This window comes from Tachysurus fulvidraco, chromosome 15 (genome assembly GCF_022655615.1).
Source record: "Tachysurus fulvidraco isolate hzauxx_2018 chromosome 15, HZAU_PFXX_2.0, whole genome shotgun sequence".
Classification (NCBI taxonomy): domain Eukaryota; kingdom Metazoa; phylum Chordata; class Actinopteri; order Siluriformes; family Bagridae; genus Tachysurus; species Tachysurus fulvidraco.
Window position 1 is genome coordinate 22,555,585 of NC_062532.1, and position 17,862 is coordinate 22,573,446.

At 42.4% G+C, this 17,862-nt stretch overlaps 2 protein-coding genes across 3 annotated transcripts; both read right to left on the minus strand.

Annotated features, from left to right (window-relative positions):
* Nucleotides 1-1,184: 1,184 nt before the first annotated feature.
* On the minus strand, nucleotides 1,185-9,178 carry nucb1 (nucleobindin 1). Of its 2 annotated transcripts, none has more exons than XM_047800986.1 (14): nucleotides 9,035-9,178; nucleotides 8,252-8,342; nucleotides 7,718-7,829; nucleotides 7,366-7,473; nucleotides 7,005-7,137; nucleotides 6,796-6,899; nucleotides 6,185-6,370; nucleotides 4,812-4,902; nucleotides 4,414-4,472; nucleotides 3,957-4,049; nucleotides 3,055-3,144; nucleotides 2,771-2,944; nucleotides 2,556-2,682; nucleotides 1,185-2,347 (listed from the first exon to the last, which is right to left on the minus strand). In XM_047800986.1, exons 3-14 carry the CDS (start codon nucleotides 7,823-7,825, stop codon nucleotides 2,259-2,261), a joined length of 1,362 nt encoding a protein of 453 aa, XP_047656942.1. In that variant the 5' UTR covers nucleotides 7,826-7,829; nucleotides 8,252-8,342; nucleotides 9,035-9,178; the 3' UTR covers nucleotides 1,185-2,258. The 2 variants fall into 2 exon arrangements, with proteins under 2 accessions (XP_047656942.1, XP_047656940.1); XM_047800984.1 differs by having other exon boundaries at nucleotides 7,715-7,829.
* A 490-nt stretch (nucleotides 9,179-9,668) lies between these two features.
* ccndx (cyclin Dx) lies at nucleotides 9,669-16,243 on the minus strand. Its single transcript, XM_047801012.1, has 4 exons — nucleotides 14,507-16,243; nucleotides 13,315-13,530; nucleotides 12,034-12,354; nucleotides 9,669-10,250 (listed from the first exon to the last, which is right to left on the minus strand). The coding sequence occupies exons 1-4, from the start codon at nucleotides 14,708-14,710 to the stop codon at nucleotides 10,110-10,112; spliced, it is 882 nt and encodes a 293-aa protein (XP_047656968.1). The 5' UTR covers nucleotides 14,711-16,243; the 3' UTR covers nucleotides 9,669-10,109.
* Nucleotides 16,244-17,862: the final 1,619 nt, after the last annotated feature.

Consider the following 17,862-nt stretch of genomic DNA (forward strand, 5'->3'; position numbering starts at 1 on the left):
GTATCTCTCTCTCTGTCTGTGTCTCTCTGTCTGTATCTCTCTCTCTCTGTCTGTACCTCTCTGTGTATCTCTCTCTGTATGTATCTCTCTCTCTGTCTGTCTCTCTGTCTGTATCGCTCTCTCTGTGTCTGTGTCTCTCTGTCTATCTCTCTGTCTGTGTCTCTCTCTGTATGTACCTCTCTGCGTGTATCTCTCTCTGTATGTATCTCTCTCTCTGTCTCTATCTCTCTCGGTCTGTCTGTCTGTATCTGTCTCTGTATGTCTGTATCTCTCTCTCTGTCCACATGCCTGTATCTCTCTCTCTCTCTATCTGTTTGCGTTTATCTCTCTCTGTATGTATCTCTCTGTGTATCTCTCTCTGTATCTCTGTCTGTATCTCTCTGTATATATCTCTCTCTCTGTGTATCTCTCTGTCTGTACCTCTCTCTGTCTGTTTGCGTTTATCTCTCTCTGTCCGCCTGCCTGTATATCTCTCTCTCAGTCTGTATCTCTCTGTCTGTGTCTCTCTCTGTATCTCTGTCTGTACCTCTCTCTCTATGTATGTCGTGGCCTAATGGTTAGAGAGTCTGATTCGTAACCCAAAGGTTGTGGGTTTGAGTCTCTGGCTGGCAATACCACGACTGAGGTGCCCTTGAGCAAGGCACCGAACCACCCAACTGCTCCCCGGGCGCCGCAGCATAAATGGCTGCCCACTGCTCTGTGTGTGTGTTCACTGCTGTGTGTGTGTGTGTGTGTGTGTTCACTGCTGTGTGTGCACACTTCGGATCGGTTAAATGCTGAGAACAAATTCTGAGTATTGGTCACTGTGCTTAGTCTTATGTCATGTCACTTTCATATCTCTGTCTGTCTCTCTCTCTGTATCTGTCTGTATTTCTCTGTCTGCATCTGTCTGTCTGTATCACTCTCTCTCGGTCAGCCTGTCAGTATCTCTCTGTATTTATCTGTTTTTCTGTCTGTATCTCTGTCAGTTTGTCTGCATCTCTCTCTGTATCAGTCTGCCTGTATCTTATTTCTCTGTCTTTGTCTCTGTATCACTTTCTCTCTATTCTCCCTCTATCTGTCTGACTAAAAGAAGTGGAGATCTCATGCTTGTGTCTACCACGGCATCATGGTTGATTGACAAGCGACATGTGGGCGGGGTTTCAGGGTTTATGGGCTCGAAATAATTCAGACACTTCAACAGCTCAGTTTAGACTTTATTATGATTAAAATAATGAACAGAATCCAGAGAATTCCTGTTCACTGTCGTGTGTGTGTGTGTGTGTGTGTGTGTGTGTGTGTATGTGTGTGTGTGCAATTCAAATTACAGCAGTTTATAGAGCAAAATGTGCAACAGGTTGAAAAACAGAATTCATGCAAAAAAATTGGGGAAAAAAAAAAGTACAAAACCCTAAATAATGACTTTTATGCTTAAGATTTCTGATCATCCATTTCTCTTTAAAGTATTATTCACCTTTAGGGGTGTGGCCTTTGAATATAGGGGCGGGGTCATAAAATCACATGGAGAAATAATGCTGTTTTTGTGTTCCACAGTAAAACCCTCCACAGGACGTGACATCAGAACATCAAGGCCCTTTGTAGCTTGTTAAATCTACAACAAAGAAAAGATGATTCCAAAAGATTGTCTGTCGACGACAAGTCCTCAAATCTGTGATGAGTCAAACGCAGAATAAAGTAATTACGAACATCCAAGATGGCCGCCGTCTAGACTTCTGTCGGCCTGTTAGCTTCTAAGCAACATTAGCCTTGTAGCTCCAGTGCAAAACACCTCAGCCGATCCACAACATTCAAAATAAAAGTCTTCCAAAAACACAAAGCTCTTTTTTTTTTCTAAGACTGTAAAAGGCTGGAAATTTTCAGAAAAAACTCGCACGTTATTCAACTAAACTCCACCCTGAAACTCATTAAATATGTTTATGTCCCAGAATGCAATGCGGCTGCACTACAGAGTGAGCCTCAGATCAGAGATCTACGCTATGCGAGTGATGTCCGAGTAAAAGTCGAAGCTTTACGTAGAAGCTGAACCGCATCACTTTTGGTTGTACGTCTTTAAAAAAATGTATTAATTATGCAAATTAATATGCAAATCGTTCAGGAAAAGTTTTACCATTAACCGACATGCGACGGCTAGCGACATCACTCAAGATCAAGCGAGATTAAAAACCAGGAACCAAAACGTAACAAAAGCATGGCTGCAGATGGAGGTTATAATGAGGAGAGGGTTTAGCAGCAGTGTGTGTGTGTGTGTGTGTGTTCTGTTATGGTGTGTGTTGAGGAAAGTTCTGTGGTGGCTCAGCAGGTGGGCCGTTCTGGATGTCTCCGTTCTGATCGACAGCCACTTTTCCAACTGAAACACACATTATGGAGGAATCATGAGAACAATATCGTGTGAAGGTTAAATCCTTCCATCAAACGTTTTTTTTTGTATACGTGCAGTTTAAATGTCACACAGAGGAAGGCGGAAAGGGCGAAGTGTCTTATAATCGTTCCCTGCTTGAGCCCCCTATCTAGGGCACTAGGTGTCATGATGGAGGTTAGAGGAATCGAGGGCTCACCCTTAATCTGTTCTTGAGCCGGGTTCTGAGCGTCCGGCTGGAACCTCAGTTCTCCGTTAGGGCCTGATGGAGGCGGTTGTTGCGCCGCCTGCTGGGCTTTCTGTCTCTGAGACATTTCCATCAGCGCCTTTTATACACACGGCATCGTGATTAGCAGCAGAGTGACAGTAATGTAACACAAACCACCTTTACACACTTTCACACCCCTCCCTCACCTGCTGGTACTCCTTCTTTTGAGCCTCTAGTGCTTTGCCTCTCTCTTTCAGAAGCTCCTGTTCTTGTCTCAGAGTCTCCGCCCTCTTGCTCAGCTCCACCTGTTTATCCCAAAGCTCCGCCTCAAAGCGCTGAAGCTCCTCCTCCGTGTACACCGGCTTCGTGTCGTCCAGTGTCTATGAAATAAACGTGTACATGCGGAACCGTTAGCAGGTCACATGACCCCCGTCACCACGTCAGTACCTGTGAGAGGAAGTGAGTGATGATCTCGGAGCTGCTCTCGTACCTCCCACTCTGTTGGGGTTCTGAACTCTTTCTTCTCTGTGGATTTGAGGAACTCGTCCAGACTGACCAGTCGGTCCTGATTCAGGTCCACCTGCAGGGTGAATACAAACAAACACAAACTCACAATTCAATCATTCATTCAGCAACAAATAACAGCATTTATAACAGGCACCCGCACCCACACCCACACCCACACCCACGCGCACCCACACCCACACCCACGCGCACCCACACCCACACCCACCCACACCCACGCGCACCCACACCCGCACCCACACACACACACACCCACACGCACCCACACCCGCACCCACACCCACGCGCACCCGCACCCACACACACGCGCACACACACACACGCGCGCACACACACACGCGCGCACACACACACGCGCGCACATACACACCCCCGCACCCACACACACACACCCTCGCCTGCACACACACACATGCACCCTCGCCTGCACACGCGCACACACACACCCACACACGCACACACCCTCGCTCGCGCACACACGCGCACGCGCACACCCTCACCCAAACACCCTCGCACACACGCACCCAAACACCCTCGCACACAACCTACCCACCCACCCACCCTCGCACACACAACCACCCACCCACCCACCCTCGCACACACATCCACCCACCCACCCACCCTCGCACACACAACCACTCACCCACCCACCCTCGCACACACAACCACCCACCCACAACCACCCACCCTCGCACACACACAACCACCCACCCACCCTCGCACACACAACCACCCACCCACCCTCGCACACACACACACACACACACACACCTCTGCACCCTCGCCCGCGCGCACCCACCCCAAGTACTGTGTTCTCATGAATACAAAATGAAGTCGTAACAGAATAAACAGAAAGACGAGTCTGACGTTTTTCATGACATGTTCCCTCATCCGCAGTCTTTCTTCCTCCATCTCCATCATGTCGTCCTCTTCGTTCTTCGGGTCGTACACCTTCTCCAGCTGACGTCAGGGGAAAAGAATAAAAAAATCACACAAAAACAAATCCATGATAAAAGTCATACGTTTATTTACTCAAAATGTAATAAATAAATAACGTAATTAATAACAGAAATATGCATTTTAAGAACATTTCCAATCCGTCTATAAAAAGCCTCGTGTAAGCCACGCTAGCGTTTAGAGTCGTCTTTAATGTGATTGGTTGGATAGAAAGGTTATGACATCATCACAAGCTTTAAATATTTATGTTACACATCAAAGAGCTAGCTCTGTAATGTAATGATTAGCATGTTGTTAGCATGGCTAGCCTGCTGCGTTGCTAAATAATCATTAGCGTCCACTTGCTAGCTAGAGTTTATTTCTTTACCTCCTTTGTGAAAAGTGCTTCCAGCTCCTGCTCGTCCAGCACGCCATCACCGTTAGTGTCTGAGGGGGGAAAAAAAACCCTGACACTTTACTGGTGACTGTTACAGAGCACTCGTACTGGAGACTCCTTCCGTATCGTATCGCTTAATACCAGACTCGCACGTGGATATCGAACGATACACGTCCTCTAAAAAAAAACTAACTTCCTCTTCTGAGCTCGTTCTCTCGCCAGTTTTATAATTATAACGTAAACTGCACAGGATTTAAGACACGCCCCCTTCGGCGGTAAATGAGCTAACGAGCGCTAACGTTTCATTCTGTTTCAGCTTCGTTTCATGATAAAGAGTCTCGATGCATCACACGGTCTGAGCTCAAATGTTTGCGCACCCTAACATTTACCGTGGAGTTTGAAGAAGGTCTTGGGGTTGAACTCCTGTGGGTCCAGACCATCTGTCTCCTCCCACACCTCCTTCAGCTGGTCAACGCTCCCCTACAGCGGGGGAAATAAAATAAAATTAAAAAAATCACTACATCATCATCATCATCACCTTCTTTACGTTTCTCTACTTAAAACTTAAACTAACGTATAAATAGAATAAAATCCAAAGTCTCTTCATACGAAAACATTAACGTTTGCGATCTTCTGTAAATCAGAAGTGTGAGGTGTTTTATAGGCCACAGATTTTCACTGGAACCTAAAACCGATCCTGTCTTCGTTCACACGCTGTAAAGGCTTTCATTTAAACTTTGGGCCTTTGGAATAGGAAGGAAGTTCAGATGGATGGATGGATGGATGCGTAGATGGATGGTGAGGTGTACATATGTTGGGATGGAAGAAATTTCAGATTGATTGATGGATGGATGGATGGATGTTCGGATGTACACATGCAGAGGTGGATGGATGTGCAGATGGATGTTCGGATGTACACATGCAGAGGTGGATGGATGTGCGGATGGATGTGCAGACGGATGTTCAGATGTACACATGCAGAGGTGGATGGATGGGCAGATGTACACATGCAGAGGTGGATGGATGTGCAGATGGATGTGCAGATGGATGTGCAGATGGATGGGCAGATGTACACATGCAGAGGTGGATGGATGTGCAGATGGATGTTCGGATGTACACATGTAGAGGTGGATGGATGTGCAGACGGATGTTCGGATGTACACATGCAGTGGTGGATGGATGTGCAGATGGATGTTCGGATGTACACATGCAGAGGTGGATGGATGTGCAGACGGATGTTCGGATGTACACATGCAGTGGTGGATGGATGTGCAGATGGATGTTCGGATGTACACATGCAGAGGTGGATGGATGTGCAGATGGATGTTCGGATGTACACATGCAGAGGTGGATGGATGTGCAGATGGATGTTCAGATGGATGTTCGGATGTACACATGCAGAGGTGGATGGATGTCACGTGAATGCTTCGACTAATGGACTGATGTTGGGGTGGAAGGGACTTTAGATGGATGTACAGATCGATAAATGGATGTTGGTATTCTCAGATATTTGGATGGAGGAACAACATATGTTAAGATGGATGGATGAGATCATCGGATGTACTTTACTGATCTCTGAGAAGGACTGTGGGAGTATAGATGGTGTTTAATGACTCGTTTTTATGTTACTTCACCTCACACCATCATCACCTGCCTCACTGCTCTCTGGAGAACCGGATCAGACCATCAGACCTAACGATGCCACAAAACACCACCACTTCCTGTCTCTTAACAGAAACACGGAGGACACAAGGACACTGACCGGAGCGTTAACTCTGGGATGCTGGCGGTGTTTCTCCTTCATCTCCTCCATCCTCTTCTCCTCCATCTCCCTCTTCTCCTGGTCCAGACTCTTCAGGTACTCCCTCCTCTCGTGCTCTTTCAGCATCTCGTAACGCTTGAACTCCTCGTGACGCTCCGCATCATAATTCTCCAGGTCTTTAGTGGCCTGTCTCAAACACACACACACACACACACACACACACACACACACACACACACACACACACACACACACACACACAGATTTAACTAGAGCTCACTTGCTTAAGTTGTCAAAAACATTGATCTATATTTTTCAAGTTGTTATGAAAGGCCTGTGTGTTGACATTTCCTTTATAAACAGGAAGTCCGGGCGCCGAACAGACGGACCGACGTCGCTCTACAGTAGCAGCTCTTTAGCGGTGAACGCGGTTTGTCTGCGGCGGGATTTTTCTGCATCATCACCGCAATCGATACGATGGTTTATCTACTGATCGCTCACTTAAAATAAACATCTCCTGATAAGACCTTGGAAACACAACCTACTCCTGAAGCCCTGCGTGAAGCTTGATCGCTCTGCACTAATCTGGAGGCTGGAGTTCCAGAGCTCACCGTGGCGATGAGCAGCTCCAGGTCTTTGGCCTCGAATGTGTTCTGATTGTGAGGATCCAGATGTTCAAACTGCTTCAGTAAGGACACGTGATCCATCTGAACACCTGACAGAGTAACAGGAAACAAACACAGTGTGGGGTTTAACACAACATCAGACCCACACCCACACCTACACCCATACCTACACCCAGACCCCCACCCAGACTCACTTTGCATGTTGCTGCTGTCCAGTTTGGCCTTGAGCAGCATCCTGAGGCGAGACACTTCCTGTCTCTTCAGCTCGTCCAGCCGAGTTCGCACATGATGACCCACCAGATCGAGCTCCTTACTGAGGCGTCCATTCTGTCACAATGCAGGACACACACACACACACACACACACACACTTCATAAATAAAGCCATAAACATGATCTAAGCGTTTCCTTAAACGTCCACTAAGTGCTGATTGGCTGACAGACATTCAATCAGAGAGAGCAAGACTGTGTCTCTGTGTGTGTGTGTGTGTGTGTGTGTGTGTGTGTGTGTGTGTGTGTGTGTGTGTGTGTGTGTGTGTGTCCTGCATTGTGTTACTTTAATATCCTCTGTGTTTGAACTCTGCAGTTTCTCTCTGAAGTGAGGATCCGTCTCCAGAACCTCGATCACCTCCCTCAGGTAACGGTCATAATACAGCCCTGTGTCCTACCACACACACACACACACACACACACACACACACACACACACACACACACACAGTTCTACAAAAATGTACATATACACATTTATCACAGAAACTCGAAACTGCACAGAATACAAAGAACGAATAATCCCACAGATCTGTAAATGATCTCAAATTATCACACGCTCAAACAAGCAAAGAAAAAAAATTCAATTAATTTAAAACAAAATAATCCAACTATTATTTGAAAATCTGCCGTACCACGTTTTCCTCTGCTTTCTCGTCCTGTGCGGCAGGACCTCTCTCTATCGGCACTGACCACACCCTGACCGACACAGACAGGAGCAGCAGCCAGACACAAACTCCCACCATACTCCTGTTAATCACCAAATAAACACCATTACATACATTCTGGCGTTTGGACTCAAGAAGTGTTTCCTCATCAATCAGGAGTCGATCCCAGAATACAGCCTTTAAACCCTACGACGTCATGTCCAGCACTCTGAACTGAATATGTTTGGACTTATAGACTCTTTCTATAAATAAATAAATAAATAAATAAATAAATACAATGGCTATAAATAGTCTACATACCCTTGTGTGTGAAGGATGCATGGATTTAAAAACAAGCGAGTACGGGGAGATTTCTGTCTCTATTCTCAGCTCAACGTTCATTAGAGCGCTTTGCACAAAATAAAACCACATCATGAAACACTGAGCTCAGGATTCTTACTTCGGTCTCAGAAATGTTCATCACGATCCTAAATATACAGTAAACTCGACATCACACCTACGTACCTGTAGTGCAGGTGAACCCGAACACACGGCAGCTCGATTCACCTCGCAGCTCTTATGGCTTTTCTCTCTTTAAGAGTTTTTTTATTCAAACCTAATAATCAAGACAGACATTAAAATAATTAGACCAGTTAAAACAAAAACACACAGACACACACATATACATACACACACAAACAGACAAACACACAAACACACAGACATACATACACACACAAACAGACAAACACACAGACACACACATATACATACACAAACAGACAAACACACAGACAAACACACAGACACACACACTATATACACACACACACACACACATACACATATGTGTATATACACACACACAGACACACATGTACATACACACAAACAGACAAACACACAGACAAACACATATATACACACACACACGTATATATACACACAGACACACACACATATATACATACAAACACACACGTGTAATATATATATATACTATACACACACACACACACACACACACGTATACACACACACACACACACACACACACACACACGTATACACACACACACACACACACACACACACACACACACACACACACACACACACGTATACACACACACACACACACACACACACACACACACACACACACACACACACACACACACACACACACACACACACACACACACACACACACACACCATTACCCGCTTTCCCAAAATAACCAACGAAAACACGACCGCTTTTATCTATGTTTTTTCGAGCTTCATTTACACTTATTTCCTGACGTACCATCAGATTGTGTTTGACACGTGGAACTGCGTCCTGCTGCAACAACAAACACCTCCAACACAAACACAACACGATTGTTGTCGTCGTCACGTTTCAACGGTCCCGGGATGATTACGTCATCCACACGCGACACATCTCGGCTAACCCGTGTTTTCATTCTTATCATTACATTTTAACCGAGTTGTTTTAGATTAAACAAAATAATAATAATAATAATAATAATAATAATAATAATAATAATAATAATTATTATTATTATTTTAAAATTGTATTTAAACATTGTTTCCTAGAATAATTCGAAGCCTACACGTTCCCATAAGAATAGCACTATATCTAATTATTTTATATTCTATACTAGTAAGCTAAATTGTCTTAATCAACTTAAATCAAATTTATTATTATTATTATTATTATTATTATTATTATTATTATTATTATTATTATTATTATTAAAGAATTGCCCGGATGTGACGGTGAAATCTGATTGGTCTCTATACCGGCTATTTTAATTTATAAAAAATGTATCTTACATTAATCTAGAAACCACAGATAATTAACACAACAATTCATGCAAAACAATTAAATTCACTTAAATCTCTTTTGAAACCGTATAAACATCTCATAAGAACCACAAAGTACCGCGATGTTTATTAAATTTTATTTTAATTGCTTTAAAAATATATTTTAATTTCATCAAACTCTTTGTCATACAGAGTGAAATAATGACGGAATAAATTAAAAATGATACCGCACATAATAAATTATTAATAAAGATAATAAATTAACAGTACATATTAACGTAACCATACCTAACGTACACAACGTCAGATAGAAATTCAAAATTGCACACGATCGAAACAAAATAAGGACAAAAGAGCAAATCACGATAAACAAGCAAACACCTGAAATGAAGGGAAAAATAAATTAGAATAATTATTAAATTAAATAAAATCATTACAAAACATTTTGATGCAGCGTTTACACCAGTTTCACTGATGAGGATGATGATGAGGATGGTGATGATGATGAAGGATGACTGCAGATGTGCGTTTGCAAATTTGTTTTGTATTTTGTTTCAGAAGTCTATTTCTCTGAGGTCGGTCGGCGTGCTCGATCTCTCGTCCTCCATCTCTCCGTTCTTCTCGCGTTCTCTGCTGTTCCTCAGTCGTTCTCTCAGAGCATCATCTATCAGCTCGCTGTAACACTGCAGTACAGCCTGAGAAGAAGAAAAGTCCAGTTACAGCACGAACACGTGACGAGACGTGTAGATCCACACGCAGGACAACACTCCTGCAGATGCAACTTACTGGACTTCACCACTGTTCTGGATGATACTCGGTTACTGTACCAAAAGTCAGCTTCATGGAGTAAATAAACTTTTAAAAATAAACTTTTCATTCCTTACATTTTTATATGACTTTTAAAGCACGTTACAAATCTCAAACAGCACGAGTAAGATTCATGTTAAATTGACCTTCATTTTGTGAAGTTACCTTCTTAAAGGTGCGGTCTCCGATTTTTGAGAAACGCTTCAGAAAACCGAGTCGGGACGACAAACTAAACAAATATCAAAACAAGCGTGTAGCCAACGAGCAGAAAGGGGCGGGGCTTGTAAATATGAGGAGGAGAGAGTGTTCAGTGCGCATGTGTGACATTAGCAGAAAGCGGTTTTAAGATCAACATGGAGGATAAAAACAAAGAAAGAAAGAGAAGAAAGACTTACGATAAGGACAAGAAGTAGGACGTGTTAATATAGGATCAGCTTTCCAGCGCTGGAGAGAACTGAAGGAGCAGGAAGTTGGCCACATATTCACAGGTTGGAGTTTCCCGAGTCAATAACTCCTGAGCTAAACGCTGTTACTACACAAATAACACCTCTTTTCTATCGTAGTAATGTAGAGAGGCAGCTACAACCGCGTTTTGTGTAGTAACAGCGTTTAGCTCAGGAGTTATCGACTCGGGAAACTCCCACCTGTGAATATGTGGCCGACTTTACTTAAGACGCCGAGGCGCTTTTTTCCTTCTCGATAGGTGAGTAACGTTGGTTTTGCTTTGTTACACAGAACTAATATATGTCTTTGTCCTTTACATCATTATGCTTGTGTGGCATTTTTGCTTGTTTGTTTATCTACAATCGTATTGTTCTTCCCTTCAGCTATGATAAAGACACGTTTCTTTCTGTTAGTCGCCCGGGTTACGTATGTATGTGTGGGCGGAGCTATCGATACAGGGGTGTGACCCGTTTGGGTTAGGGGCGTGTTTGTTTTGGTGATTTCAAATGTCAACATTGGCTTTCAAAAATCGGAGACCCCACCTTTAAATTTGCTTGTTTGTTGATTGTTGCTCATTAGCTTGTCAAATTAGCCACCTAGATACGTTTTGTAAATTTGCTAGTTCAGTTAAACAGATCATTTGTAAAACAAAATGACCATATTGCTAATTTGACACTAATTCATAAAACTTACTGGCTAGCTGGTAAAGAATGTTTCACAAATTAGCTTGTTTAATTTAAAGAGATAATTTCCCTCAAATTCATTTGTTTGTTAAAATGTAAAAATTAGCTAGAAAAAGTTTTGCAATTTACCTCATTAATCATAGATTGTTAAACTAGCTACCAGGTTAAGTTGTATAAAATTAGCTTGTGAAATTATGTAGCAGTTTTTTTTTTAATAAAAAATTAGTCTGTTAAATGAACCAGCGAGTAAAGATTTGTAAATAATTCCGGTCATTTATCTAGCTAAATCATTTTTGCTTTTGTTGCTAATGTGCCTTAGCATTTATTCCCTAAACGTTGTTAAGTTTTAAAGAAGCAGCGTGTGTAATGTGATCAGCTAAAATTTTTTAATATTTGATGACTTTTAAATGTCGAGACTGTTTTTACTTTTTCATTTCAGCAGATGTTCGGCTGCAGACTCCTGCTTCACACTGAGCTAGATTCAGACGTAGACCCTGTACTTTAACTAAAGAACACGTTCACAGATTTAGCCCCGCCCACTCACCGGGTCACTGCGACACAGTGTGGCCAGCGTGCAGGTCATGTGACTCAACTCCCACCTCCTCTTGGCCTCCAGACCCCTGAGAGCGGAGTTGAGGGCAGCAGCAGCCACCAGAGATGGACGAGTGCCCAGGAAGCGAGAGTCGCACACACACATGGCAGCCAGCGTGTCCCCGTGACGTCTGAGTGTGGAGACGAAGTCGGCAGCGTCCTCGTTGTCCCCCATGAGCTCCTCCAAACACCACAGGAAGTGTGGGAAGAAGTCCTGAGGGGTGACGCCGGCTACATCCCAGCGCAGCGTTCCCAACACCACACGCTCCATGTCCTGTCCAAGATGAGACACGTCTATAACTCTACAGCCCCTTGGGGAACCTACCAGAACTCTATACAGTTCCAAAATGGTTAAGAACCCTAAATCATCCCGTGAGCTCAGTTATCCATCTACACAAACCCTTACATGTCCCAACTGGAGAAGCTTTTTTTCTGAAATAAATAACCTTTCATTTGAGAGGGAAATTTTAAAGAACCAAAAAGATCGAAGACACTTTACTTCCTGATGAATAATTCTTATCTGTCCTTCGCTGGTCCCTCCTTCCTACTCTGTAAGAAAATAGAAAATAGAGAACCCTTAAAAGGTTCTACGGAGAATCTGACATCTGTGTTTTCCTATCTAAGGGAATTTGAAGCAGAAGCAATTTTATGAAACACCAGGAAAGAAATCAGGAGCCTTAATTATGTAGGACCCCTTAACGAACTCTTAAAGAACCCTCAAAGCCCCCAAGAGTGCGTTCTCTTCAAAACGACCGCTCGTTCCTTTGTTTCTGATATCGAGAACTTGACTGGACTTTTAACTTGTCGCTCTTGGTACATAACAATTTTAGAAATGGGTTCTTCAGGTAAACAAAACAAATAATCACATAAATAAATAAATAATAAAAAAGACAATTAAAATAAATTATTTTTTTTTAAAAAAATGAATCATACATTTAAAATAATTGGAGTAAATTTCATAAAGAAATTGGAGGGTTCTAGATTTTAGATTATTTATTTATTTATATAAAATCTAGAGCCCTTCAATTTCTTATAATATATAAAATATGTAATATATAAATAAATAACTAAAAGAAAGAAAGAAAGAAAGAAAGAAAGAAAGAAAGAAAGAAAGAAACTTTAAAGAACCACGGTGTGCCCTTGATTTATTTATTTTATTCATTTATTTGATAAATTTTACCTAATATAATTGTATTAATTTCATTTGATTCTTGTTTCTTTTCCTGAGACTCACGCGCAGGTCCGACGAGAGGAACGCGTAGTCGGCTGAAGCGCACAGCGCATGCGCAGTGACAGTCTCGCTCTCCGTTAGTTTGGACGCCACGAGGACGCAGGCGGCGGCGAGGCACGTGGGAGAGACGGACAGAGACAGAGTGGAGGACAAGAACCGATCCAGCAGAGAGACGGCGAGAGGAAACACGGCTTCGTCACATCCGCAATCACAACACACCTGTACAGGGGAGGAGAGGACAGGGGAGGGGAGGGGAGGGGAGGGGAGGGGAGGGGCCATGCGGCATTCAAATGAGATCGTTTTCATAATTAGCAAAATTTTACATAAGATCTGATTAGAAGTCAGAATGGAACACCCCCCCCTCATCACGTCTCTTTCTGTCGTCACGTGTAAAGTTTACGTCCCAATGCAGTCACGTGATTAGATTTATTGTTTAAAAACACTTTAATTCCATCAGGACTTAAAATATATTGAATTAGGATAGAATTATTAGGTTTGTGATTGTAAAGTTGTGTCAGGTGTTAATTATTTACCAGTAAAATAATAATAATAATAATAATAATAATAATAATAATAATAATAAATGTATAACACTGTAAAGTATTACTTTAATTTAATTAATAATATTGAATTAGCAGAAATATACAAAATCAATATTATTATTATTATTATTATTAATAATAATAATAATAAAGAATATAAATTCGAGGGTTCGTTAAATCGTTCTTAGGAAAAAAATGTAAGAGAATTATTATTACTACTACTAATAAGATAATAATAATAATAATAATTATTATTATTATTATTATTATTATTATTATTATACATATATAAAGTATTATATATAATACCTTATTTCATTTTTAAAGCATCATGATATAATTAATGACTAATTAATAATGTTATTTTAATGTTTGCATTTTTTAAATTTAAAAATTCAGGTCAGTTTTAGTCTTTAATGTTGTGTTTGTTTCCTAGTTTTATAATAATTTTCCTCTTTAGTTTTATTTCTGCTGAACACTTGCTCTGTTCTGGATCAGTTTCTGCAGATGTTTTTAATTTTTTTAAATTCTGTAGATTTTTCCATCCATTAAAATAACCTCAAGGATGTTTTACTATCTTGTAAAAACTGGTGTTTCGACTGAACTGTAATCAGACTTTTGTTATCCTTAATGAATGAAGTGTTAGAAGTTACCTCGAGCGTCCACTTGGCGAGTTCCTCCCTGCGTTTGGGTTCTCTCTGAACAAGGGAGATGTAGAGTGGAGATGGGACGTATCTCTCCTCAGAGTGCAGCAGCCTCTCGATGACCCTGAGCCCCGAAGCGTTGGGGTCAAAGGACGCTCGGACCGATGTTCCAGAGCTTTCCGTTTCTTCCTCACACCAGAGAGAGAAGGACATCTCTGCTGAGTCTGCAGTGCTGGAGTGTGTGTCTGTGTGTGTGTGTGTGAGTGAAGTATGTGAGTGAAGTGTGTGTGAACTCTCTCTCTTTATATACCCTCAGGAGGAGAGAAGGGGCGTGGAGGGAGAGAGAGAAGGCACAATGCCATAGGGATAACAATAACATCAACAGGTGGAGAGGAGAGAGAGAGAGAGAGAGAGAGAGAGAGAGAGAGAGAGAGAGATGGAGGGAGGGACTGGCGCAGAGGGACCAGGCAACAGCTTGTCACTGACACAAGAAGAAGAAAAGCAGGAGAAACAGGGAGGTCATCACCAAACTCTGACAATGGGAATGAATAATGACGAGACACTGTTTGTTGACACGGAGAACAAAATGTCTGCAGGTTACACATGAATATTTCATCACAGCCACATTTCTATTCATCTGGAAAGAAGCACTGATCTGCTAGACCATCGGGGGGAAAAATCTGTATCCGTAAATCTGTAAATAAATCTTTAACGGACATCGGAAGTGAGAACGTTGAAGAACCCGAGCACAGAAAACAGCACAGGGGGTGCCAATACTTTCTTTTAGAAAAACTCGTCGAGGGTTTTAGAAAGAGAAAAAGAAGACGAACTCTACCGTCATTTTAAAATGTATTTATTATAGCAGTGCTGTTGTGTTACATCATCATTTGCGTTTCTATAGCAACGCTTTGCTCTGACTGACAGACTGAAGACTTCTTTTTTTTGTGTAGAACTTTAAAGGAAAGCTCGGTCCTTCGTCTCGGTTCTTAACATCCAACAAGTTCTTCTTATGGATTATGGAACCTTCTCTGATCTCAGATGTAGGTTCTGCAAATGTCTGAAATCCAAACATTAACACATTCTGTTAAAAAAAGGGTTCTCACACGTTCTAAGCGCGTACCTGGAACGATCTTCTGAACGGTTCCACCAGTTGGAAATCATAAAGGAACAAGGTCGACAAGGTCGAATCTCAAAAATAGGTTCCTGAAATGGACTTTTTAAAGGTTTTATTAGATCGTTACGGGTCCCAAAGAGGTTCTAATGATTAAGAACATATCCGTTCTCATGGGGAACCGTTCAGCTGCAGGGTTCTACATAGAACATTAAATGGTTTTTCAGATTTTTGAGATTAAATCCAAGCATGAAGAACCGTCTGTAAAAGGAAATGTTCCTACAGGGTTCTGAGGATTTATCGGAACATTAAAGATAAGAACCCTTTAAGAGAACCTTTTGAACTTAAGAAGCCTCGGATGATTATGTTCTTGTCAGTTGTTTAAAGTTCAGTGTACATGCGCATGTGACATTTATCCACAGAACCGATTTTTTTTAATCGAACAAGATGAGCGTAAATGATATTAAGCTAATCAAGTGCAGATCTCTGAAGGGTTCTTCAGCTGTTCTTCTTGAGGAACCCTGCTGGGGCAATGTGTTCTTCTCAGAGGTAGAGTGTTGTAAAAAATCTTAGTAGAAATAATTAAAATATTATTTCTTACAATACTATAACCAAAGTAAAGTATTAGGCCTTGCAAAATATTACAATTGCTGTCATAAGACATATGTAGGTGATGTTGTAGGCCAAAGATGTTTATTGTAACCAGATTCGGGGCTGTCAGGCCTAGTCAGTCTGAGCACATTTGTAATAACAACTTGTTATGTAGAAGGGAAAATACCATTGTTCCCAGACCTTAGCTCATAAATTGTTATGGAAAATGAAGAACACCATGGTTCTCAGACCTTGGTCCATAGCAATAACATGTTATGTAGAATGAAAAAAACAGTGGTCCACAGACCTAGGCCCTGAAAAATAAGGGGAGGAAAATCCATAAATGGGCATGTGGTGCTCATAAACTTGTTGTGCAGACTGAAGAAGGCCCAGGTGTTTAGTCTGAGGTCATGAAAAATAAGGGGAGGAAAATCCATAAATGGGCATATGGGTGAAAGGTAATGGGAAATAAGGGGAAATTGGGTCAGTGTATTTAGAAAACATAGGAGGTGATTCCGGTAAATAAGGTGATATGGCACCTGGGCTCCTAGGAGTGCCAGGGTATATATTGAGAAGATATCTGAGGTTTTTTTTGGTTCTTCGGGGGCGAAGGTGTGTGTGCACGTAGAGGCGTGTGTGCGCGCGCGGGCGCATGCCCGTGTCCGCGGGTCAAGGTGGGTGTTTTTTTTTTGCAAGGACGTCGCGAGAGTTCTTGTTTTTCTTGATTGATTTTGCATGACATGCTCTTTTTGGGGGTTTTCATTTGTTACTTTTAATTTGGCGATTTGTTACTTTGAATTTGGCAAATTATAATTTGTTGGCTGATTGACCACAATAAAGAAGTTTGCTCATTCTCATCCAGGTCTGAGGAGTTTTCTCAGTATTTTTGTAGTAATTATAGAGTTAACAGTAAAATCTAACTAAAGGCCTAAGAGAAGAGATCACCCTGCGATGTGTCGGCTTGGAGACCGGCTCTGAGTTCCGACAAGAGGATTTAATGGAGGGTTCTACTGGCTTGTTGCTTTAGGGAAGTGTTTGGAAGTTCTCTCACGTGGCAAAGCATCTCTAACTGCAGGAAGTTCACGCCGTACAGCTGACACCTAGTACCTTCTAAATGTACTCAGGACCACAGATGTTTGTAAATCAGTCGAGGATCGGAGCGAGGATCGGAGCGAGGATCGGAGCGAGGATCGGAGCGAGGATCGGAGCGAGGATCGGAGCGAGGATCGGAGCGAGGACCGGAGCGAGGACCGGAGTGAGGATCGGAGCGAGGACCGGAGCGAGGACCGGAGCGAGGACCGGAGCGAGGACCGGAGCGAGGGTGTAAATAATTTATCATTACAGAAAGTTTACAGCTTTAACACAACAAAGCAACAGATGGAAAGGGAATTGTGTAACATGAGCGAACAATACGACAGATCGGGGAATGAGACTATTGTTGGCCGCACAGGAGTGTGTGTGTGTGTGTGTGTGTGTGTGTGTGTGTGTGTGTGTGTGTGTGTGACTTTTGTTTTTGCTCGTAAAAAAGTCACTCACGTGCCACCTTGTGTCTCGCCCCCTTTTACGGTGGAATCTCATTGTCAAAGCAACAAGTATCCCATTACAACACACACACACTCACTGGGCCCCTCCCAGTGGCCCCGGGGCAATCTGGTGTCCCGTT